The sequence below is a fragment of the Felis catus genome, chromosome B1 (assembly GCF_018350175.1).
Source record: "Felis catus isolate Fca126 chromosome B1, F.catus_Fca126_mat1.0, whole genome shotgun sequence".
Taxonomy (NCBI): domain Eukaryota; kingdom Metazoa; phylum Chordata; class Mammalia; order Carnivora; family Felidae; genus Felis; species Felis catus.
Window position 1 is genome coordinate 60093541 of NC_058371.1, and position 26033 is coordinate 60119573.

A 26033-nucleotide genomic window follows, 5' to 3' on the forward strand; every position below is an offset into this window, starting at 1 on the left:
TTTATTTCCAAAAAGTCTGACTTGCTTTTTATGTATCATATACTGAGCCTAGTTCTAAAACTCTAAACTGTAAACTCATGATTGGGAAACTACTGGGAAAGGCGGATATGCAAACACATCTCACATTATGTGGTAACATTGAATAAAAATACATAAGACAGGCTTAGAGGAGAGCAATTCCTGTGAAGTAGAAGAAGACTTTGAAGGGTATGTTCAATCAGAGGCCTGATGGGAAATGATTATTCCCATACTAGTTTTCACACCAGCATTTTTGAAATTTGCTTTGTTGGAAAACAATCAAACAATCAATCAATGAAATACAGGTAAAGGTTGGACAATATTTTTTCACACACACATGCTTTATGTATGCCAAAAACAAAAGAGAAGGAATAAAATATTAAAATAGAGGTGGGTTTTTGTTTTTCTCATATGAATTAATTACACATGTTAAGATTAGTTATATAGAAATAAAAAATACAGCTAATATGTTCAGATTAACATTGTATAATATGTATATAGTATATAGTGTGATGAACGTCATCATTCTATGAGTTAGATTAGAAGTACGGCCAAGAAACTTTCACACAGTGATCTTTCAAAAGATCACTTAAAATGGTGATATGTCAAAAAACATAAAGCTTGGATAGAAATGTAAAGACATTTACTTTTAAAGTACCAATAAGAAATAATGCAGAACATTTTTACTTGTTTGTTTTTTTGTTTATATATTGCTCTCCTTTTGAAAATTCTCTTTGTGCCCAATATAGTCATCCTCATAGACTTCCTGCTTATTGCCAAGTATATCTTCATCCTTTCATCTTCTGTTGCTCACTGGCCTGTCTTGGTTTCAGTTTTCAAGTCTCATTTTCACACTGATAGGTGATCACCAAACTTATTTCATCTTCTCTGAGGACAAAAAAACAGACTAGAAGGGGAATTAGCTGATGGAGGTCTAGCCAATGAAATGTGAGCAAAAGTGATAGATATCACAGTGAGGTCCATAAAAGTTCCCATGAACAATCCTCCACCCTCTTTCTGCTTCTGTAGATTGTGGATTGGAATGATGAAACTAGAAGCAAGATGTGAAGATGGATTAGCCACTAGATGGAAAAAGAATGAGCCTCTGAATCACTTTTTGGAGGAGAGCTGTAAGCTGATCAAGAGAGCCCATTCTGGTCTTCATGTGAATTTGATAACTGTCATTTACTTTATGCTTTTGGCCACGTATTACAAGAAAGAGATGAGCTCAGCAAATAATTGCCTGGTTTGCAAGCTGAAATAAAAGAGGTAGAGAGAAAGTCCAGATATTTGGTGTCCCTAACAGTTAAAAGGGGGAACCACTGATCCCAAGCAATGTAAGCTGGAACCTGAAGAAGATTTGAAAAGCAAACACCTGTTAAGACTCAGCCCTGCAGCATGTATCTGACTAAATATGTTATCTGAGAGGACTTCCAAGGAACTGGCTTTTAGTTGTGAAAAACAAGAGTCATGGTCAGGGAGAGTGCAAGGATGCAAAGAAATAGGTCTAGGAAAGAAGTTCTGGTATGGCTAAGTGGTATACAGTATTCACTGGAATCAATTACATTAGACTTCTTCCAAGTTTCTTAGAGATTTACATTTCCAAAGACATAATAAATCTAGATTAAAGAAAAGTGCACTACTCAAGCTGAAAACAAACTGTTAGATGTCTACATTTGCCAAAATTGAGTTGTGAAAGAGATATAAGCCTCAAAGAGGATATACTCCACAGCACCACTTCAGATAAACCTGAACAGGACAAAGGGCAAGGAAGAACATCTCAGAGTTTGGCAATAGTGGCCATAAAAATGTTGAGACTAAAAAAAATTCCAGGAACTCATAGAAGCAATTGGAACCAGAGTGGCTCAGAGAAAAGGAAGAAAGGACATTCCATGGTCCATCCCATATTTTCATCTGATGATTCTGACTTCCCTCCTGAGTGTGTGGGGCCTTGGACTCCTGAAGGACCTCAGGCAGAATTCTTACCCTACTCTTCTCCCTCTTGGGTCTTTCTCCATCTTTCTACATATCATTCTTCCACCTTTATTCCCTAGAAGGGCTATCATTTATTCTTTTATCATTAAAGACAATGGAATTTTTTCTTAATTTTACATCCCCATGTAAAAAACCTGTCTACCTATAGTTCTTGGTGAAATTTTATGCTAGCTACCGACTACTCAGTTATGTTCTTGACATAAAGAGAGAAGTTTTGGGATTTTAGAAATGCTTGCTTCATTACATGCATTACATACACACACACACACACACACACACACACACACACACACACACTCATATGACGTAAAACCAAGCCAAAATACTGGTTCCTAAGACACTTTTTCCAGTTTGGACATCTAGGTCTTCTTTTGTTAGTAAATAACTGAATATCGATTCTCTTTACATTCCTGAATGCCTTTGCTGAATTGGATGACAGATTATATAAGACAAAGGTTAATTATATCTAAAAATATTATTATTGTTACAATGCTAATGTGTGGGATGTTTTTAAGAAACATTAATTGGATAGAAATAATACCATTTAGTCAGTAGATAAAAATAAAATGTGTCAAATTTTAATTTGAATCAGTATTCCTTTGTGTTCATGTATAATACCACAGAATTTTCTGAGGTAGAGCTGAGGATCAGATGCTGGCATGTGCGAGTCTATAGAAATCAATTCAAATTCTGGATTTCTACTTATTAGCTCTTTAGACAGAGAGCTAGAACCTAGTAGGTTTTGTTTTACATTTTTTATTTATAAAGTGCTTATAAGAATATTTATATTACAGTATTTTGTAGTTATTAAGTGAGAAACATGCTACTACTAGGCTATACTAGGACCTCAGAAGTTAGTATGCACCCAACCTGTTTAGTAGCTTTAAAAAAATAGAAATAGAATTATAATTTCTCATTAGAATTATAATTGTAACTGTAATATTTTAAATCTTTTAACTACCCTATAAGGTATAATTACTTATGTATATTTCTATAATCATAACATCTTATATGTAGTAGATTTTTTTGAGAATAGAAGTGGTATAGTATTCATATTTGTTTATTTCTATATCCAAATCAAGTTTCTATTATAGTGGTTGGAATTTAGCTGGCATTAAGTAAACATTATTATACAGAATTTACTGTTAAACTGGAGTTTTCTGTTTTATTTTTTGAAAAGGAAACATATATATTTTTTAATAATGCAAAATGGTGTGAATTTTTGAATTTCATACCTGGACCAGGTTCATGAGAGTATCCCTGAAGTGTCCTGAGGTCTCTGAGTAAATGTCCTCTTGAAGGTTGCTGTTGTATTCTGGGGAAAAAAACTTCCATGTTAAAGGTATGATTTATTATAGAACCACATAACAATGTGCTTTGTATAAGTTAATGCTATTGCCCCAGTTGTGGGTGGAAAGCACAGGAAATACAATCGATCTGTTGACATCTCTTTGTCTTGAAGCCAATTTTCTAAACAGTTCTCCAAAGAAATGTGGTAACTAACAGTAGCATAGGCACAGGTCTGTTTTCTTAAAAAAAGATTGTCTTTATTCCAAAATTGAAAAACACCATTGAAAGTCATTTCACATTCTCTAATTCTCAAAATTTGCTCTTATGCATTCTATTTCCATAAACTGCTACCTAGCCCAGCACTTTCCCCAGGTGCTCTGTCTCGTTTTAATATGTAAAAAAATGTTTATTTATTTACTTTTGAGAGATAGAGTACAAGCAGGGGAGGAGGAGGGGCAGGCAGAGAGAGTGGGATAGAGATAATCCCAAGGAGGCTCCATACTGTCAGCTCAGAGCCCCAACGTAGGGCTCTAATTCATGAATCTAGAGCTCACCTGGTGAGATCATGAACTGAGCTGAAATCAAGAATCAGATGCTTTGGTTAAGCTTCCGACTTTGGCTCAGGTCATGATCTCACAGCTTGTGGGTTCAAGTCCCATGTTGGGCTCTGTTCCAACTGCTTGGAGCCTGGAGCCTGCTTCCGATTCTGTGTCTCCCTCCCTCTCTGCCCCTCCCCCGCACACGTTCTGTCTTTTTCTCTCTCTCTCTCTCTCAAAAATAAATAAACATTAAAAAATTAATTTTTTTAAATTTATTTATTTATTTATTTTTTCAGTATATGAAGTTTATTGTCAAATTGGTTTCCATACAACACCCAGTGCTCATCCCAAAAGGTGCCCTCTTCAATACTCATCACCCACCCTCCCCTCCCTCCCACCCCCCTTCAACCCTCAGTTTGTTCTCAGTTTTTAAGAGTCTCTTATGCGTTGGCTCTCTCGCACTCTAACCTCTTTTTTTTTTTTTTCCTTCCCCGCCCCCATGGGTTTCTGTTAAGTTTCTCAGGATCCACATAAGAGTGAAAACATATGGTATCTGTCTTTCTCTGTATGGCTTATTTCACTTACCATCACACTCTCCAGTTCCATCCACGTTGCTACAAAGGGCCATATTTCGTTCTTTCTCATTGTCATAAACATTAAAAAATTAAAAGGAATTGGACGCTTAACCAACTGAGCTACGCAAATGCCCCTCATTTTAGTATTTTAAGTGAAGGTTCTTCATCCCCACTGGAAAATACCCCTTGTTTTTGTTCAAATGCAACAGAGCTGACTGTCTAGAATATTTTCTTGATATTCAATGTGAGGCAATATATGAAGCAATGCAATTTAAAGCATTATATCTTTAAAAAAAATAATTAGCTTATCTGCTCTTAAAATGTGTAGAAATTTGATTTTGTGATAGATCACAGTGATGATGAGATTTATTCAAAGTGAACCAGTTACCCATATTTGTAGAATTTGTTAAGTGCTCATTGAACTTAGCCTTATTTCGTCTATATACCTGGTCTCTTCAGGGTAAGCGATAAAATGCTCCTGAACCATAGTGCTGGCATTAACCTATATTAATGTAAACACTCACCTCATAGGAACTTGTAATTCTTTTCCTGGAAACTTTGCTTAACTTGATTGTGCAGAGAATTGTTTCATTTTTGGTAATATAATCATCAGTTTTACTCAGTGAGTTGATTGGTCTTGAGTAAGTGATATATCAAATTTAAGAGTGTCTTAGAAAAAACTTTAAAACACATAAACTGAAATATTTTGTGTGCTATTTGAAAAATATGAAGTTTACGTGTGTGTAAAATATATGCACATATGTATATTTCCTTACGCAAATAGTAGGCTTCTCGCATCTGGAAAATTTCTCCATTTGTTCTTGAAGCTAAAATATCAATGAGGCAATTCTCTTCAGTGCCTGCTCCCTGTCATACAGAGAAAGAGAGAAATATAAAGGCATTTGTATTGGGAATAATAGTGCATCTTATGTATAATAAAGATTTGCAACATTTCTGATATTCTGAGAGATGGCAGAAAGGAAAGAAAGGATGTTTGGGATAAAGATAGGTCCTATTCAGTTCTGGCTCTGCTATTTACTAGCTGCTTGACCCTGAGGAGATATTATTATCTGAAATCCTATTCCTTCATTTAGAATAAAACAACATGGGACTTTCTAAATAATGTGGAAAAAGATGTTTGAACAAGGCTCATGGCACTGATATTTTTGCTGCTAGAATATCATTCTTTGGAGAGCTGAAATTAGAACCTGGGTCTCCTAGTTTCCTAAAGATGCTTCAGGGACCACTCCCTGCCTCTCCCTAAATGTGAAATTTTGTACTATTGGTCTAAACATTAGGCTGGGTGCTTTTTATGGTCTCTTACAGCTATATGGACAGATTTTTTTCTCTGATTTTTCTCTGTTGTTATAAAAACAACACATATTCCAGAAAATGTTAGAAATCCTTACCATTCCATGTAATATTGATAAAATGTAACAGTTTATCTAAACAGTAACATATGACTTCCTTCTTATAGTTGTGGTCACATCATTTTGCAAGAGGTAGGAATTGCCATATGCAACTTCAAAAAAGCGATTAGTTGAAATTCATATGAATTTTATACAATGTCTATTCTCATCTGCAAATATGATGGCCAAAATCCAAGTTCCCTTAATTTTTCCCTTTCCTGTCTCCTGTCACACATTGTTTGCAGATTGCATAATCTGGTCATTGGCAGGAATCGTATTGGAATGACTGCAATGGTTCTGCAGGTGTTTAATATCAGCAGTTGGAAGATGTTAAAAAGCCTTTTGTACCCAATCCCTAGCCAACAAAGTCTCTATCAAATCTGTAGTCAATTTATTTCTCGGAAATGACTTTTCTGTAAAGAATTATTATAATTCTTCAGAAGTAAAAGTTTTATACTTTAAATTAAAAAAATTTTAATATTTATTTATTTTTGGGAGACAGAGAGACGGAGTGGGGGAGAGGCAGAGAGAGGGAGACAGAATCTGAAGCAGGCTCCAGGCTCTGAGCTGGTCAGCACAAGGCCCCGTGTGGGGCTTGAACCCACCAAGTGCGGGATCATGACCTGGGCCAAGTCAGACGCTCAACTGACTGAGCCACCCAGGTGCCCCAAAAAGTTTTATACTTTTGAGCAATAGTTTTTGGAAAGGAGTAACTTGAGGTTACAAAAATAAAGATATTATCTATATTTTGTCTCTGACTCAGTATCCCACTTTTACTTAGTGAGTCCAATTTTTACAAATAATTTGAAGAGGTTCACATGTTTTATAACATTTTTGCTTAATATATGAATGTGTACTAGGGAGTGATAAATATGGACAGCCCTGGAGGCTTATTTTGGTTTTTGGGGGGGTTTTTTGGTTGTTCAGCATAGAGCTGGGTCAGTGAATCTGAGTTTGTGCAGCAAAAGAATAGGCTGATCCAAGCTCCTGGGCTGTAGAATCCCTCTCTTCCTAACAGGGTCACTTCACCTGAGCACAGCATCGTCACTGTTTTATTTATTTATTTATTTACTTACTTACTTATTTTTTTAACGTATATTTATTTTTGAGAGACACAGACACAGTGCAAGCTGGGGAGGGACAGACACACAGGGAGAGAGGGAGACACAGAATCCGAAGCAGGTTCCAGGCTCTGAGCCGTCCGCACAGTGCCGGTTGCGGGACTCAAACTCGCGAACTGAGAGATCATGACCTGAGCCGAAGTCCAGCCACTTAACTAAGCCACCCAGGCGCCCCTCACTGTTTTGTTTTTGCTCAGATATTCTTTCCCCCACCCCTGATCACATACAGGAACATCACAGGGCAGTTCCCTCTCTACTTAAATATTGCCCTGCACTTGTTACAGGTATATTTTTGTATCAGAATAGTACCTTCATGGCATGCCAGAGTTCGTGAGCATCATAAGAAGGTGGCGGGTACATGAGGCCAACCATGACATCTTTGAAGTGATCTGAAAGTTTCTCCTTCAGGTCACCAATTAGGTCCTATGGATGGAAAAGTAAATACTTTTATTATATTAGGTACTAACTTTACAAGAGAAATGGGATAATTGCAGAAAGTCTTCTACTAAGATGTCCTTTCCTATGTCATTTCACATAGTAAGAAGCCTGGTTTTGCATTACAGGAGTGGATGGACTTGATGGGTTTGAAAGTGTCTTATGTAATCATATCTCTGCATGAGAGGTCATATACATGGACATTCTAGTCATGTAAATACAAAATGATCTTCTTTCCCTAATCCCAGCCCCAACTTCTGTGTTGATCTCATTATGAAAATAAGTAAAATTTGAAACCTAAAAACATTATAGTTGAGAGTTCTTAGTTTTCTTATATGGAATTAATGAAACATTGGTCCTTAAATAAAATATACATTTTATTTTATCATTGAAGCAGTATCTATTAGCAGGAGTTCATGGTTATACTATTGCCAAAAAGCTGTGTAAATGAATTGAGTAATCTAAGAACTTTCATCAAATAGCCACGGTAATACATTTGTTTAAAATATTGAAAGTTAAACACTTCAGGAGAAAAACAAGCATGCTGAATTTTAGTTCTTGGAATACAGATTATAGAAGTATAAAATTGATCATTTTAATTTTCACTTTTATTTTATTAGTGTAGACTGTTTAAAAATGTGAATGTTAAATGCATTTTTTGTAGGGTTACAAAGATATCTGAAAGATGTTTAAAACTTAACATTTCTTGCTAAAATATATAGAGTATATTCAGTTGTACTTTAAAAATAAGCAATATTTTAGTTTTGAGGTGATTCAATAATGGATTCAAGTAAAAGCTGCCAATAAGACATAATATGCTTTATTAAAATAAAAACAAAATAGTCATAATTTTCATTTTATTTAGTATAATCTGACAACATCATTCCTAGATTGTGGATTTTCTTATTTAGCAAATAAAGCATTTATCCATAAGTTGGTAACCAGTAACACAGAGAATCTATTGAATTTTTGCTAGGGTCAATGCAATTCATTTAATGAGCAATTAATAAATGCCCAGAGTTGTGTCAGGTGTTTGGAGTATATACAAGAAGCATAAGATCTCCCCTTTCATGAAACTTATATTCTATTTAATTCCCTCATTATGCACCAGTGACTATTTCTAATTTATTTACCAAATAGTTGTTAAGGTGATGTGAGCCAAGCTTTCTTCTAGGTATTGGGGCTACATCAAAGAATAGAATATATATAAACATATGAGCTTGTGAAACTTATATTCTTATGCACACAAGAGCTCAATAAATTTTTTTGAGTGAAAGATTGCAGTTACTCAATACTGTTTGATTTAATACCATTTCCCAGACATAGTGGTAGGTGCTGGAGAATTGCAACACAGTCTCTGTTTTCAAGGAGATTGATATTCCACAAACCCAGAGGTAACATAAGTAAAAATGTGAGCTAATACATTTTCTAAGGCTTTCAATATCATTTTTCACATTATAAGGTCCTAAAGCAGTAGTACAAAACAATTAGATGAATTCAGGTAAGAGATCAGAATGGATTTATAGGATTACAGAACCAAGTTACATTTAGACAAGGAAGGACATGCAGCACTGTGACAGGAGATGGAGAAGCCATTTGTAAGATTAACTTTATGTGTCACCTTGGTTGGCCCACAGTGCCCAGATTTTAGGTCGTACATTATTCTAGAGGTTTTGTGTGAACATATTTGGTAGATGAGTAAAGCAGTAGTCTCCAAAACATGGGTGGCCCTCATCCAGTTAGTTAAAGGCTTTAATAGAAAAAGGCTAACATCCCCCCAAGAGGAGAGAATTCTGCCTGCAGACTGCCTTTGAAATTGAACTGCCAACTCTTCCCTGAGTCCCCAGCTTGGTGGCCTACCGGGCAGATTTTGAGCTTGCCAGTCACCACAATCATGTAAGCTAATTCCTTAAAAAAAATCTCTTTAGATTGACAGAGATTACCTTGCTCTCCTTGAACAGTTTTCCATTACTGTTACAAGAAATGTTGAGCTCCATAACATTGCTGTAAGGTCCTACATGATTTGGACAGCGAGAGAGTGAGTGTGGGAGAAGGACTGAGGGACAGAGAGATACATTTTTTTCTCTTTCTTTCTTTCTTTCTTTGATAGGTGAGAGGAGGAAATGTGGGTCCTGATGGAGGGGCGGGGCCAGGATGCGCTGGGATTTGCTGAGTGTCAGGAGTGGCTGGGAGAATGTCAGAGAGAGGCCTGCGGCGTTATGGCCATACCACTCTTCCCAGAGAGATTGAGCCCCATCCCAGGAGCTCAGAGTTCTAAAAGAGCCAAGAGCCAATCGGAGATTCCTGAGAGGATAAACACCTGGTGCCCCAGGTGTGGCAGATGCTCTTCCCAGACTTGTCCGCTAGGGAGTCTTACTAATGCCACCTATCAAGCAGGTATGCGCATATATGCATATGCTGTTGGTTCTGTTTCTCTCGAGAACCCTGACTAATCCACATTCAGGAAGGTAAGTCAGTCAGTAAGAGAAAAATGCAGAGCCTGCGGGGGAAATCCTTGTACCTGTATATCGGTGTTTTCCTATGGGGCGTGAATAAGTCAATCTGTAGAGACTGAAAGATCCACTTGAGGAGAAGATGGGTATTAAACTAGACTTTATAGCACAGAATTACGTGATAACTGGATCTTGGCTCCTGTGGGAACTCAGGAACCATGGAAGCTTTTGGTGACAAAGGAACTCTAAAACTGTGTCCCATTAATGCAACAAATAATTATGGCTTCTTAAAATGAATATCTTTTTTCTCAATGCGCATCATCAAGAGATACAAATCTTGCTTAAAATATTAGCTATTTTAGCCTTTCCGGCGGTGACGACCTGCCCACAAGAACATGTGCCTCGCGAAGGACCTCCTGCACCCGTCCCCGGAAGAGGAGAAGAAAGCACAAGAAGAAGCGCCTGGTGCAGAGCCCCAACTCCTACTTCATGGACGCGAAGTGCCCAGGGTGCTACAAAATCACCACCGTGTTCAGCCACACGCAGACGGTGGTGCTATGTGTGGACTGCTCCACCGTCCTGTGCCAGCCGACAGGACGGAAAAGCAAGGCTCCCAGAAGGATGCTCCTTCAGATTGAAGCAGCACTAAATGCACCCTGAGTCAACATGAGTGGGGAACTATCCCAATAAACAGATTTTGGATTAAAAAAAACTAGCTATCTAAACTTTAATTTCAACCCCTTACAAATTTAAAATGTAGTATATTTTATATAAAGAGGCCTGTGCCCTTAAAATTATTTCCATAAATAATTTCCCAACCTTTTGTTATTTTAAAAATCTAGGATACAATACTTCTTTTCTTAATGGTCTCTTCCAGGTTAAAAAAAAACTTTTAAAAAAGGAATCAGATATTCATGTAGGGGATCTATGAGAGTCTGCAACAGATCGAATAACTTTTTTTATTTAAAAATTACTAAGTAATTTTAATCACTCTTCCTCTTCCTCACCTTTAAGTCAAGTCTACCTTGCACAAGTGTTTTAAGGGTGAAGTCAAGTAGGAGTGGGACTGGGGTCTGGACAAGCTACATTCAAACTTCAAGTTTGCCCTTAAGATCATGCTTTCTGTCCTAGACATGGAAATAGAGAGTTTAACTCCCTGACTATACTGTCCTGGCCAGGCTTTCTTTGCTTTCTCAATCCTCTGCCTGTTCACCCTCTCCCATGCCCACCTGTAGCTCCTTCCCAGTAATCAGGTCCTGGCCAGTTGGACTAGCACAGGATTGAGATGTTTCCTTCAGTGTGGCTTGTGATGTACCTCTTCAAGAATTTGTTCTCTCATTACAACATAATTAACTTCAAAACTAACGATAAAAGTGTATCTAGAGAATCTGAAATATTTGGAAATCAAAAAATATACTTCGACACGATGCAAGGATCAAATAATACATCACAAGGAAGTTAGAAAATGCTTTCAATTTGATGAAGGTGAAAATGCAACATGTTAAAATTTGTGGAATGCAGCTAAGATAGTGTTTGACAGTAAATTTCTAGCTTTAAATATTTACATTAGAAGAAAAACATATGAAATGAATGATCCAAGATTCCACATCAAAAAACAAAAACTAGAAAGGGTAAATTAAATTCAGAATAAGAACAAAGAAAATAGTAACAGGATCAGAACCCAATAAAACAAAAAAATTGATAAATACTAGAAACTGTTAATAAAATCAAAATCTGATTCTCTAAAAAGATCAGTAATTCTAATAAAATTTTAATTGGGCTGATTAAGAAAAGAGAGGGGTGCCTGGATAGCTCAGTTGATTAAGTGTTTGACTTTGTCTCAGGTCATGATCTCACGGTTCTTGGGCTCGAGCCCCATGTTGGGCTCTGTGCTGACAGCTCAGAGTCTGGAGCCTGCTTTGCCTTCTGTGTCTCCTCTCTAGCTGCCCCTCCCCTGCTCATGCTCTGTCTCTCTCTCTTTCTCACACACATACACACAAAAATAAACATTAAAATTTTTTTTTTAAAAGAGAAAAAAGAAAATACAAAATATCAATATTGGGAATGTAAGAGTGTCTTGTTTTTGTTTTTTTTAAACTTTTTTTTAACGTTTATTTATTTTTGAGACAGAGAGAGAGAGCATGAACAGGGGAGGGTCAGAGAAAGAGGGAGACACAGAATCTGAAACAGGCTCCAGGCTCTGAGCTGTCAGCACAGAGCCCGACGCGGGGCTTGAACTCACGGACCGCGAGATCATGACCCAAGCCAAAGTCGGACACTTAACCAACTGAGCCACCCAGGCGCCCCTGTAAGAGTGGCTTGTACAAATACTACAGACAAAGGAAAAAAAAGAAATATTATGAACAATTTAATAACATTAAATTGTATTAATTAATTTATTTGTCTTCGGGAATAGTAATTAGTGATTCATCACTTACATACAACATCCGTGCTCATCCTAACATCCTCCTTAATGTCCCTTGTTCATTTAGTCGATCCCTCCATCCAACACCCCTCCAGTAACCCTCAGGTTATTCTCTGTATTTAAGAGTCTCTTATGGTTCATCTACCTTTCTGTTTTTATCTTATTTTTGCTTCTCTTCTCCTATGTTCATCTGTTTGGCTTCTTAAATTCCACATAAGAATGAAATCATGTGATATCTGTCTTTCTCTGACTTATTTCACTTAGCATAATATACTCTAGTTCCATCAATGTTGTTGCAAATGGCAGGATTTCATTCTTTTTGATTGCCGAGTAATATTCCATTGTATATATATACCACATCTTCTTTGTCCACTCATCAGTCGATGGACATTTGAATGCCACTAAATTTTAAAACTAGTTGAAATGTGCCAATTTCTTGAAATATACAAATTATCAAAGAAAACTCAAGCAGAACTTTATACTCAATCTGAATTTCTTTATATTAATTAAAGAAATTAAGTTCATAATTAATCCCACCTTGACAATCTTTAGACCCTGGTGCAATCACTAATAAAATCCATCAGACATTTAAGGTAGAAATCAAATCAACTCTACACAAAATCTTGTAGCAATAATAGATGAAAAATGACTTCTCAATTTATTTTATGTGGCCAGTATTGCCCTAATCCCGAAATCCAAAAACTTCACATGCAAAGAAAATTGCATGTTGATATCCCTTATGAACACAGATGCAAAAAAAAAATGTGGTATATCCAAATTTTATAAATTAAATCCATCAGTATGTATAACATGTCAAAAGAATGATATGTAATGACCAAGTAGGATTTGTCCAAGGAAAGCAAGCTCAGTTTACACTTGAAAATCAATAAATACAATTCCTCATTTTAGCAGTATAAGGAGAAAAGCTGCATGATGGTGTAGCAAAGGCATTTGAAAAAGGTTAACACATAAACATAAGAGAAACTCTTAGGGAAGAATGAATAGAGGGGATTTTAAATTGATAGAGGGCATTTATAAAAATGAGATGATGCCTAGTAATGAAAAATGAATGCTCATATCCTAGGACTGAGAACAAGGCAAAGATACCTGCTCTTACTACGTGTATGTTATGCAAGAGGTATATACCTAAAAAGAAAAGCTACAACTCTAATGCTTGTAGGAGAAAGCATAGGAACAAATCTTTGAGTCAGTGTAGCAAGGAATTCTTGGACAGTACATAAAAGTAACAACCCATAAATGAAAACAAAACAAAACAAAACAAAACATGATGAATTTGACTTTGTCGAAATAAAAACTTCAATTCTTCTAAGAAGATCACAGGTGTCACTCACATATTTGACAAAAGACTTGTGCCCAGCAGGTATAAAAATTTCTTAAAACTCAATAATAAGAAAATCTGATAAAAATACTCACAAGGGATTTGGACTGATACTTAACCAGAAAAAATAAACAATTGGGGAATAAACCCATAAAATGATGTTTAACATTAGTCATTAGACTAATAGGAATTAAAGCCACAATGAGATAACACTACACGTTCTCTTCAGTGGCTAATATTACAAAGACTGATGATATCAGGTATTAGCAAGGATATGGATCATTTGGAACTATCCTATTAATACTGGTAGGAGTATACCACTTTAGAACTCTTGTAATTTCTAATAAATATAAACTGCATGAAATCCACTCGAAGCATTAACAAATAAATTTAAAGTTTATGAATTCAGAACATGAATGTTTATGGCAGCTTTATTCATGACAACCCCAATTGGAAATCACCCAAATGTCCTTCAACAGGTGAATGGATAAACAAATATTGGCATATACATATGTGGAATAATACTCAGCAATAAAAAGGAAATGAACCAAGAGTCCTACAACATCTATGGATGTTCAGAACTACGTGCTGAGAAAATGAATCTGGACACAAAAGAGCACATGTTACATGATCCTACTTCTAAAAGTTCTAGAAAGACAAAGTTAATCTACAAATACAAGAAAAGAGAAGAAATCAGAAGAGATCACAGCTGGTGCTGTGAGCAAGAAGTTAGCAGAAGATGGGCTGCAAAGGGGGGAAACAAAATTTTGGGGGTGTGAAACATGCTCTATATTTTGATAGTGCTTGTGGGGACGTGAGTGAGAACTCATCAAAGTGTACTGAAATGAGTATTTTATATAACTTGTGCCTCAATATTGTGGATTTTAAATTTTATCTTAACATGTTATTTTGGCATCTACAAAATGAATGTTTTCCAAAGCTCCTATTTATTTAACTCTTTCAAATACATCCTCTACTATATTTATGTGTCATACTAGTTAAGACCCAGTTTCAAATTGTCATCTTATTTACTAGTTTTTAGCATTGTTTTCCACACTAGAATTATACACCCATCATTAATGCTGGTGCCATAAAACAATGATTCTTTAACTGGGCTGGGGTTGGGGCCATATGAGAATCCTAGGTGAGAGGAAGAGTTTGAAAAGCTCTTTGGATGAGTAATGTAACAACCTGCCTGAAGGTAGGATGCATGTTCTTTTATTCCAACTGAACATTACTGAAATGGAGAAAAACAGGACATAATGCAGTTAACTCTAGCTCTCAACAAACATTGAACTGATTTGAAATCTCAATGTTTTAAAAGACACTTTGGATGTCAGTTATTCCAATATGCCTTCCAGTTCAGAGAGAAAAGGTCCTAAGAATGGAGATTTAAACAGAAGAGTGTGGTGATTGTATTAACCACTAAGATTTAATGTTTACTCTCTGTCAGACAGGATTCTGAGTATTAGAATAGTTGTAATAACTCATTGCAACAACCCTATGAAATAGGAAGTATAAACATCCCATGATATAGGTGAGAAAATCATGGCACATAGAGCTTAAGTAGCAAGTTTCACGTAGCTAAACAAGTAAGTGATGGAGCCAGGATTTGATATCAGCCATTCTGGCCTTCTTGTCTCCTTTTCCATGTTACGTAGGCCATAGAAAGCCACTAGTGATATATCAGCAAGGTGATGAACATATCATATAGGTGGTAAATGTAGTATTTATGAACTTTTAAATGTAGCGGCAGTGCATTGAAGGTTTAAATGCAAATGGGTCAATGTAATATACTTTTATTGTGAGAAGTTATTGGTACTTGGCAGTTGATGGAAAGGTAGAAACATTAGAATTATCTCTTTTATGAGCCTTTCTATAACTCTAAGTGAGGCTGATTATTTCTTTGCCAAAACTTCTCTAGCTTTTCATTTATTATACCAGATTTTCATGACTATATTATATGCATTCATTTCTCGCCAAAGTCTGTCAGGACATGGACTTTCACATAAATTTTACTAAATTCATTTATCTATCTCTATATCTATATATCTATATATCTCACAGTACTGAATATATGATGTTCAGAGTATATGGTATATATAATTGATAAACGAATATATAAACAAGTGCAAGAATAAATGAATGAATGCTCATTCATTTAGAGAAGACCCTATCTTACTGATTATTTGTAAAGGATAAAGTCAGTGTTCAAGCTGACAATCACTTGGGTATTGCAGGCAAGTACTTTATTTAATCTTTAGTTACATTTTTTTGATCACCATCCTTCCCAAATATTTATAACAACATCTTCGGTTACTTTACATATTATGCCATCCTATGGTAATACTGAACCCAGATGTACGCATTCCACTGGAAACTGAGTTTAGTAGTGCCACTAGATGGCGCTGGCATATCTTTGTTGCGTAACTCAGGTGTGCATACAAGCGAGCACGTGCGTGACATGGCTATCGAAACGGATTGTATAAAAGATGTCAATGAAATTATATAATTTCAGTGAAAGAAACAGTATCAGACATCATATAATGCCATTAGAGTCTACCAGCTCTGGAGGTAAAGTATTTAGGTTTGAATCCTGGCTGTGGAAAGTAGCAGCTGTGAGATTGCAAGTAGGTTACTTAACGTCATTGCGTCTGCTTCCCTATATGTAAAGTGAAAATAACAGCATCTACTCACGGGTAGATCCAAGTATAAAAATATTTAACTCAAGTGAAATCCTTAAATTTTTTTCTGGCACGTATTAGGTACTGAAAAAAAATGTCTTTTCTTCAAAAATTATTAAATAATTTGCTGCGGATCAAAATGGCTAATACCGGACTGTCTCCCACTGTTTTCTCTTCCTTTCTGCCTCTCTCTTTCCACATCAGATTTTATCTGTTATATTGTATTTCCCACAACTTTTAATAATATCCAATTGTCAGTAAATTCTATTGTCTCGAAACGGAGGATTTCTTACCACTTCTCACTGCTACAGACCTCATCCAGGCCACAATCCCCACTGCCCTGTGTTAATGTAATAACCTCCAAATGAGTTTCCCTTCTGTCTTTGCCCCTGACAGTCTCCCCTCAACACACAGGACAGTGTGATCCTGTAAAAATACAAATCAGATCAGTCACTCCTCTGCTGGAAATGCCCTTTCCCACTCTATACTCCAGGATAAACTACAACTGCTTTTGTGTAGTTGATCTCAGATTAATAACAGATCTATTTCCGCCTCAGGGCCTTTGCTTTTGCCCTTCACTCTTCCTTGAATGTTCTTTCATGTGGCTCACCCTTCCCTGACTTCTTAATGAAGCTTGCCTTTGTCACACTGTTTTAAATTAAACCTGGTTTCCCCAGCACTTGCTATATTTCTTACCAGGCTTTCGGTTTTTTTTTTTTTTTTTTTCATAGCACTGTTACTTTCTAACATGACACATTTTACTACCTTTTTTTTTTTTTTTTAATCTATCTCACCCAGGTAGAATATAAACTCCATTATGGCAGGGCTTTTGGTCTTTTTTATTCATGGCTACTTCACCAGCCCCTAAGAATGTGCCTGCTACAGACTAAGAACTTACACAAATTGTTATAAAATGGATAAATGAATGAGGACCACTTATAATTCAAGAATTATTTGTTTGGAGTCATTCTTGGCCATTCAAAGATGAACAAGCCAAAGTCCCTCTCCTCAAGCAGTTTTATTTAGTGGAGGGGCAGAAACACAGAAATTACAATTACTTTGCTATGCAAAATGTGCTAAGTGCTATTGTAGAAATTGTATGATATCATCAGGACATCTGGAAGGAGAGATTACTTTCCGTGGGGAAAATAAATATTGAATAATATGTTTAAATAGGTAAACTTTGCGTGTTCAAAGAGGAGCCTTCAAATAGGTGCTCTAATTAAAGCCTTAAATTCTGGCTTGGAGTTATATAAATAACTTTGTGGATGCAACCTTTGGAGTGTTACTTTCCTCAGCCTGACTGCCTCTGCTTTCGTGTTTGCCAAAGATTTGCCCTAAAGGGACTCTGTGGGAATCACAGCTTGGCCTTGCATTAAGCTAATGACTACTTGCTTTTCAAATTGAGCTGTTCTGTGCTACTGATGAAACTGTAGATTACCCATGGTGCAGCTCTTCTGACCACTCCATTTAAACTAGAAGTGAAATGGCAGTTTCCTCTTCCTTGTTCTTCACGCCTTTACATAATTATGTGTAATCAGGGGCAAGAAGTAGACATATGACTAACATTTTGCTTGTCTGAATATGCTCAGGGGAACATTTTTATATGCTTTTAACTTATATGCCTTTTACTCTTATCGTAAAAAAGGATACTTGCTCTTTAAACACTCAGTGATGTAAGCCTATGTAAAGTGTGCCCAATATTCAATTCTACCTACCCCAATATTCATTGTGTAAATATTCACATGGTTTTATATTATATTATAAAAATATTTATGCAAGCTGCATCATTATAATAGTAAGTGAATATTCTTTTATAGATGTTTTCATAGTTACTTAATGATTCAATTTTCATTGGAAATTTGAGCTAATTTTTATCTGTTAATAATGATAATGCTTTGGTCTTCTGGAGAAACATAGTATATTAAAGCTAAAACCCTCCCCTCCAAATACCACAATAAAAAAATAACACACACTGTTTTAAGTATGCTTGATTTCAGAATAAAGAAACCCCTGGGTGTAAAATCCAGGGGATAAAATGAAAACCAGAGGATAAGCAAATCAGCTGGCCCTTGGAGATGATTTTGCAGGTGACTTGGGAGAATAGAGATTGTTTTTGAGAACTATTTGTTTTGGATTTCAGTGCTCAGTGTGGAACATTATATGAGGACAGGAGAGCATTTATGGGGCCAATGTGATACAAGGAACTAAGTCTGAAACCTCTATGAGGTTGGGAACCTCAAAGGATTATACCTTCAGTTAAAGTATGAACTAGGAAAAAAAAACAGCACTCAACATTGGAAGATGAGCAGAAAGCTCACCTTTCATTGTCTGGGTTAAGAAGAAGGATATTTTCCTTGAGAATCCAAAATAATAGAGCTGTGTCTCCCTTGGGCATGACTTTTAAATTTATTCTGTACCCGATGGGCTGAGAACTCCATGAAGAGAAATCATCATGAAAGTTGATCCAGGGCTGGTGATTCTCCTGGGACGCCAGGAAGAAGCAAATGCCAGACAAATCTAGAGAGATTCTCTGACTCTTCAGGGGGGAGAAAAAAAAACCTCACTGCAAAAGATGAGCATCACTTTAAAAGTTCTCACAACAAAAAAATATCTGGTATGCACTTAGAAGCAATTTTCCAGGAGGACAGACAGTGGACTCTACAAATGGCAGAATTAAAACCCCGTCAATTTGAGACAATTGATAACAATCAGAAAGAACACTATGAAAAAAAAAATCACACTAAAAATGGCAAATAAAATTCTAGAAATGAAAAGCTTTTAGAATTTAAAAACACAATATATATGAGGAGTATCTAATAAACAACTGACTGGGAATTAATGAATTGGAAAAATATCTGAAAAAGTATCTAAAAAATTCCACAGAGACAGGCAATAAATAGATGATATGAATATAAAGTTAAGAGACTTGGAAGACTGAATGGCAAGAACAAGCTTTTGTTTAATAGGATTTATAGCAGGAGAGAATGTGGACAATACCAGGGAGACACTACTTAAAATATCATATAATATGTGAATCTTCAGTTACTTAGATAAAACCCATTTACTAATACCGTGAAACTGCAAAATATTAGGATTTTTAAAAAATTGTTAAGGCAAACAGAGAATTAAAGGTAATCTATAAAGGAAAACTCTTAATGAGAGAATGGGTTTCTCAAAAGTTATCAGTAAAGGCTAGGAAAAAATTTAAAATTATATCTACAAAGACCAAAGAAAAAGTGACTAGCATTCAGCCTAGAATTCTATAGCTATCTAAGTTAATATTCAACCATGAAGAAAAAAATGAATAAAGCTCTTCCTAAGGAAAAGAACTGAAATAATTTAATAATTATTTATGATTTCTAGAAAAAAAAAACTGCTAAAAAATGTCCTTTGGAAAAATGACATTGAGGCCAGAAACATGGAGTTAGGTATTAGAAGAAAAATGAAAAAAGAAATTAAAAATTGTGAATATAACTGAAGAAGCATGAACTTGTCAAAAGCATAATGATGATTAATTTGGGGGAGTATAAAACAAGGTAGAATAAAAATAACAATAATAGTATGCTGCCTTAAAATTCCCCTAGCTCTTATGTTAATGACAGGCAAAGACTTAAGAGTTGTTACCATGAAGAATCCATTCTTCATGTACTACAGAATCCATTTCAAAGATGGACTCATTAAAAACCATTTCAAAGATTAGCCAACTCCAAACCAGTCAAAAGGACCAAATTCTGTGCCTGTGGTCAGAAAGAAATGTGGCTCTGGCTACTGAGTCCAGAGCGCACAAAGTTGAAACATGGTTTCAGCAGTGGTGAATTCCCCACCTGATGTAAAGCTTGTGTAGGCCAAAAACATTGAAGTTCCTTTGATCAAGGTGGACACAGGTGACATACCGAAAATGAACACCTCACTTATTGTTGCAGATCTTTATCCCCTTATGTGCCTTGTCTTTCCTTCCCTTCTACCGTAGCTTCTGTTACTTTCAGGAGAGTAATAATTAGGAGTGGGACCAAGGTCTTCCTGTCCCACTGTGGACTAAAGGGTTCATGACTGTCTGAGTATGTTGGGGGACTTTGGGGAATGGAACGACTGAACTTTTTATGAGTTTGTTGGCTATAGCTGCCAAGGTAACCATTCTATGTGGACCCATTGGTTGAATTTGGGTCTCCTCCAAATTCAATTGATGGGTGTGGGCAAGGTTTGCAGTGGAAAAAGGGAAACTAAAACAACTTATTATTGAGGTCCTTTGGGCTAATGTCACTGTACCATAATCTATTGTTGAATATGGCTGGAATTTATGTTTATTTGTTTCTCTTGGGAATGCTGAGAAGTACCAAAGAGAATGCTCTTGATAAGAAATGAGCCACATATAGTGCTCTACCTATAGCAAATATGGGGAAGGTCTTATAACCCCAATAATTCCTATCTGCTACACAACTCTGTGACAGATGGTTTGCCGATGGGAACCTCTGGCAAGAAAAGGCAGCATCCCAGAGGTGCCTCTTGGCATTTTAAACTTGTCACCTTCTTCATACAACTTCTGGGTATCACTTTTAGAAAGCAGCAGTTGTTGCTTGCTGACTTGCTACTGGATTCTTGTAGAAATTGAATGCCTGATGTATGGAGGCTTGTGACTTTTGTGCCTGATAGTCTCATTTTGATGGGTCAACTGGGACTCAATGACTAGCAAAGTGGGAAGAAATCAGCAAGTCTCATCGAATGGAAATGGTACACTGAAGAAAACAGCCTGCCTGGCTCCAGGAGCATCATGAGTTTACATGAAAAAATGGCAGCTATTCCTTTGGGGAAACTTTAACCCTACTCTGCTGCTTGAAACAAGATGCTGAATCAATGCAGACTTCAATCAGTTGCCCTAAGTGTCCTGACCTGGTTTATTGATGGTTCAGCAATAGCTGTGCAGAACCAAAAATGGACAATTTGTGTTCCATGGGCAGAAATCAAGAAGATTTTTTTCATAGTTCTGACCAGTATCCTTTGTGATAAACATTTTATATTTTTACTCACTCTTGGGCTGTTAAGACTATCTCTTTGGTTTAACACTTGGGAAAGTACAGATCCCACATGAAAAAGCCTCAAAGGTTTCTTTGTGGCTGTAGTCTGTCAAAATAAACTGTGGTTGCTGGTAGGAACTTTTGTGTCACTTGCATAGATTTGCACACTAAGGGCTTTTTCCTTGATGAGACCAACTAGAATCCAGCTACTAATCAAGCCTGTGTTGCCCAGATTATGCTGTTCCTACCTGGATCCATCATCATACTGGACATGACAATACATATACCATCATAAAGCAGGCATGTAGTATTTTGTGTATCTGACACCAAAGTTACCATTGCTTGCCACTGTTGTGAGTCTAGTGAAACTTGATTTGCCTTATTCATTGTGAAGGAAACTATCATTCACAGGGCTTGGCTGATATATTTCTTCTGACTTGATCCCCTCTCGAGGTTACTAGAAGTCCTTTTAACTATTGTCACTTTTTCAAGTGATAGCGCTGCTGTCCCTGTTCAATCAGCTGACTCTGGACACAATTATGGTCCTTGAAACTAATCTGTGTCATGTGTTTGACTTTCCAGACTACCTGGTCTAACCATGGTATAGTTTTTATTACAAAAGCCACTCAACAGTAGACTGATAATCAAGGTATTTGATGGATCTTCCATAGTCTCCACCATCCATAGGCTTCTGGTATTGGTGATAACTGATTGATTCAATGAGATTTCTGAGTCTGTTTTCCTTACCTCTTTCTGATGTACATAGTTTAGTAAGGCAGTTGGTCACTGAATACAGTTTTCCCTCCTGAATAATAATCATAATGAAATGGGGGGAGAGGGTTATTGGGATGTTATGATATCATGATCTATCATCTATCTATCTATCTATCTATCTATCTATCTATCTATCTATCTATCTTTCGTCCTCCATTCCTGGCACAGAGCTCCTAAAACCTTGTAATTTCCTGATTGGAGTGAGAGGAGCATCTTTTGTTATTCATAGTAACCCCTTTTCAACTATAATTGAGTTTATGCTAATGAGATGATCTTAGAAGAATGGGGCTAGTTGCCAGAGGAACCAACCAGGTGATTATTGGGTTGTAACCCTCAGCCCTACTCCTGATCTCTAGGGACTAGAGAAGGTCTGGAGACTGATTTATTCAACAATGATCAATGAATGTTCGATCAATCGTGCTTGTGTAAAGAAGGCTCCATAAGAACTCTGACTAAAGAGGTTTGAGGTGCTTCCAGGTTGACAACCACATCAAGGTGCTGGGAAAGTGACATGCCCAAGGAGGGCATGGAAATTCTGCATCCTTTCCCATGTACTTTGCCCTATATATCTCTTCCATTTTGCCATTCCTGAGTTGTGTCCTTTGAAATAAACCAGTAATCATGAGCACAGCACTTCCCTGAGTTCTGTGAGCCATTCTAGCAAATCATCAAACTTGAGGAGGGGCTGTGGGAACTTACACTTTACAGCCAGTCAGTCAGAGTATAAATGACAATCTAGGACTTGTAGTTGGCATCTGAGGTGGGGGGTAATTTTGTGAGACAGTCCTTGCCCTGTAGGGTATGTAGTAACCCTGGGTAGTTAGTATTAGAATTGTTTAATTCGAGGAAAAGAATCCACACATTTGGTGTCAGAAGTGAAGTGTTGAATTGTGTAGAAAAAAACAGGAGTTTTCCTATAATTATGCAGATAAATTTTGAAAATTTGGGATTCTACCCTGACCGTTCTCTGGGCATGATGATTTTTTTTCTCCTAACATTGTCAACCTCAAGGTGTGCTGGTTGGTCTATACTGTGGGTGGTAGCCTAAGCAAAAGTGGGTGAAGAATTTCAAAGAATTCTAGTTCAGCCACCAGAATATCTCTGGACTCTTTAGAGCCTTGGATCATAAGGATAAGTTGAGTACACTGCTTGTGTGACATAGTGTGTTTTTTAAAGTTTTATAAAAATGCCTTTGTCCCTCCCACACCTGACCCTCCCAAAAGAAAGTTTGGGGTGTGAGTTGGAAATAATAATAAAAATGCTGAAGTTACAACTACAAGAAAAGTGACAATTTTCTTTCTTTTTTTTTTTTAATTTTTAATGTTTATATTTGAGAGAGAGAGAGAGAGAGAGAGAGAGCGAGCATGAGCAGGGAGGGCCAGAAAGAGACTGAGACAGAATCTGAAGGAGGCTCCAGGCTCTGAGCTGTCAGCACAGAGCCCAGTGCCAGGCCTGAACACATGAGCCGAGAGATCATGACTTGAGCTGAAGTGGGACCTTAACCAACTGAACCACCCAGCCACCCCAAGAAAAGTGACATTTTTCTAATGGTGGAGCAAGAACAACAACCTTGCATCTGGGGAGGGACTACCTAATCACACCACTTTGTCTTTACACGGTATTGAAGACAGCCCCAACTCACTGGCCAAGATTGTTATGATGATGGACTTGCTCTGAACTTCCTTCTTGTGGGCAAAGGTGAAGTCTGTGCAGTTGCTAATACATCCTGCTGTATCTAAGTAAAAACTTCAAACCAAGTGGAAAAGTCATTACTAAAACTTAAGAAAAATCCACTCAGCTTTTTAAGATAAGTCCTGATGATTTATGGAATTGGTTGAGTTCATTGTGTTCAAACCCCTGTGGCGGCATTGTTGGAATCAATACTGCCAATTGACCTCCCCTTGTTGCTTGAAATCCTTTGATAATTAAATGTTGTATGAGACAAATTGATGGATTTAGTCTCAGCCTTTGTTAGTCAGAATAATAGGAGTGGTTTAGGGATTGGTGTGTTCATAGAAAAGAAAGTCAATAGTGAAAATGGCATAGAAATCAGGGGTGAGGTTGGGAGACAATTTTCTGTAGGCCTCGTGTTTCTAAATGTTATGCAGAGTGAGGCACTGACAGCCCTTTGTTCTAGACTAACTTCCCAAGGATGTTTATACAGTGAAAAGCATCATGAGAGAGATAGTGTTTCCCTTATGAGCAATGGGCAGCCATGCATTCTGCCCATTAAAACTGACTGAAGTTTCTAATCTCATGGCTTCTTTTCTGCAGTGCAACTCACTGCATATTCAAGCGTTATCTGGTCATCTTTGCTTAGACCTTTGGGATTAAAGCTCAGGGAACTGTTGCAAAAATTCTGACACTCTGGCGACTGCTATTACTCAGAGTGATAAACTGTATTTTGTCTTTGACCCAGGAGTCTCCAGTATCTATGTTAACTTGGTTGGTTAGTTTGCTATCTTGTAGGTTAAAGTCTCATACCTTTCACAGTTTTGGACACAGACTGTACAACATAGTGTGAAATTAATCCACATATTGGGAGAAAATGTTTTTAGTCTACATACACAAAAAATAACTAATGTCCAAATTATGTAAATAGCTACAAATCAATAAATGGCAAGCTACTGAAAGAAAAATACAGAGAATATAGAATTAACGTAAAAGGAGAAGAAACCAGGATGTAAAGAAACATGAAAAGATGCTCAACATTATATATTATCAAGGAAAAATGCAAGTTAAAACCATGGAGAGATCCCATTTACATCCATAAAATTGGCCCAAACTTCTTAAGTTTTATGAAGATTTGAGGGAAATGGGAACCATTATATATTTATTGCAGGTGAGAGTGCAAATTTACAGAACTGTTTTAGAGAGTGTTTTGAAGCCTAATTAGGCCTGGATTTAGCAGTATCTAATTTTCTTTCTCCTTTCTTCTTACTTCCCGCCCTCCTTCCCTCCTTTCTTCTCTTCTTCCCTCCCTTCCTGGCAGAGATTGTATGCTATTTTCAAGAGAAATAATTGTTCAGGCTGTAACAAGCATATACAGAGGTTTTTCTAAACTGACAAAATTTTTACTGATTCTATAGAAAAGCTTCTTGAAATTATAAATTATTTTCCTGGTAGTTAAGTTTCATCAAAAGGGGTGTATGTAACTCATTATATAATTGAAAGTTAAAGTAGTTATACTATTTCAGATTACTTAATTCATGCTTATAAAATTGGTCTGTGATAAATTATGTAATGAATTTAATAGCCTTTTGAGGCTAAAACTACATCCACCCCCTCACTTCTACACCCCCTCTATCTACAGGATAGAGGAAAAGATACCATACTTCTACTGGCACGAGTGACATGATAATTCTACCTCTGAAGTAGCTAAGGTAATTTTCTAGCTGGCTACTTCCTAGGTATGTTGACAACTCAAGATCAATATTTTTAACCATGAACCTGAGACCTAATGGGAAAAAAAATTGTTATGAGAACAAGATGGATCTGAAGAGTGAACTTGAACTCTTCATACATTCACATCTCTGTGTTGAGTATCAACTGCATTAGCCTGCTCAGGCTTACCATAGACTAGGTGGCTTAAACAATAGAAATTTATTTTCTCACAGTCTGGAGTCTGGAAGTCCCAGATCAAGGTACCAGCAGGGCTGGTTTCTAGAGAGGCATCTTTTCTTTTTTTTTTTTTTTTTTTTTTTTTTTTGGCTTACAGGTGGCTGCCTTCCTGTTATATCCTTGCATGGCCTTTCCTCTGGGCATGCACTCCTGGTATCTCTTCCTCTTCTTATAAGAACACCAGTCCTATAGGATTAGGTCCCCACCATGATCACCTCATTTAACCTTGATCATCTCTTTAAAGGCCCTGTCTTCAAGCACAGCCACTTTGGGGGGTAGGGCTTCAACATTTAAACTTTGAGGGGATGCACTTGAGTCTGTAACACCAGCTATGTGCCTG

At 36.8% G+C, this 26033-nt stretch overlaps 1 protein-coding gene and 1 pseudogene across 1 annotated transcript in view; one reads left to right on the forward strand and one right to left on the reverse strand.

Annotated features, from left to right (window-relative positions):
• ANXA10 (annexin A10) overlaps positions 1-26033 on the reverse strand; it is a 98463-nt gene that overhangs the window by 21462 nt on the left and 50968 nt on the right. The window contains exons 4-6 of the mRNA XM_011281585.4: positions 7257-7370; positions 5194-5284; positions 3249-3328 (exon numbers count right to left, since the gene is read on the reverse strand). Of these exons, the coding sequence (XP_011279887.2) occupies positions 3249-3328; positions 5194-5284; positions 7257-7370 (285 nt within the window). The remainder of the gene's footprint in view (positions 1-3248; positions 3329-5193; positions 5285-7256; positions 7371-26033) is intronic.
• LOC109498903 lies at positions 7089-10547 on the forward strand (annotated as a pseudogene).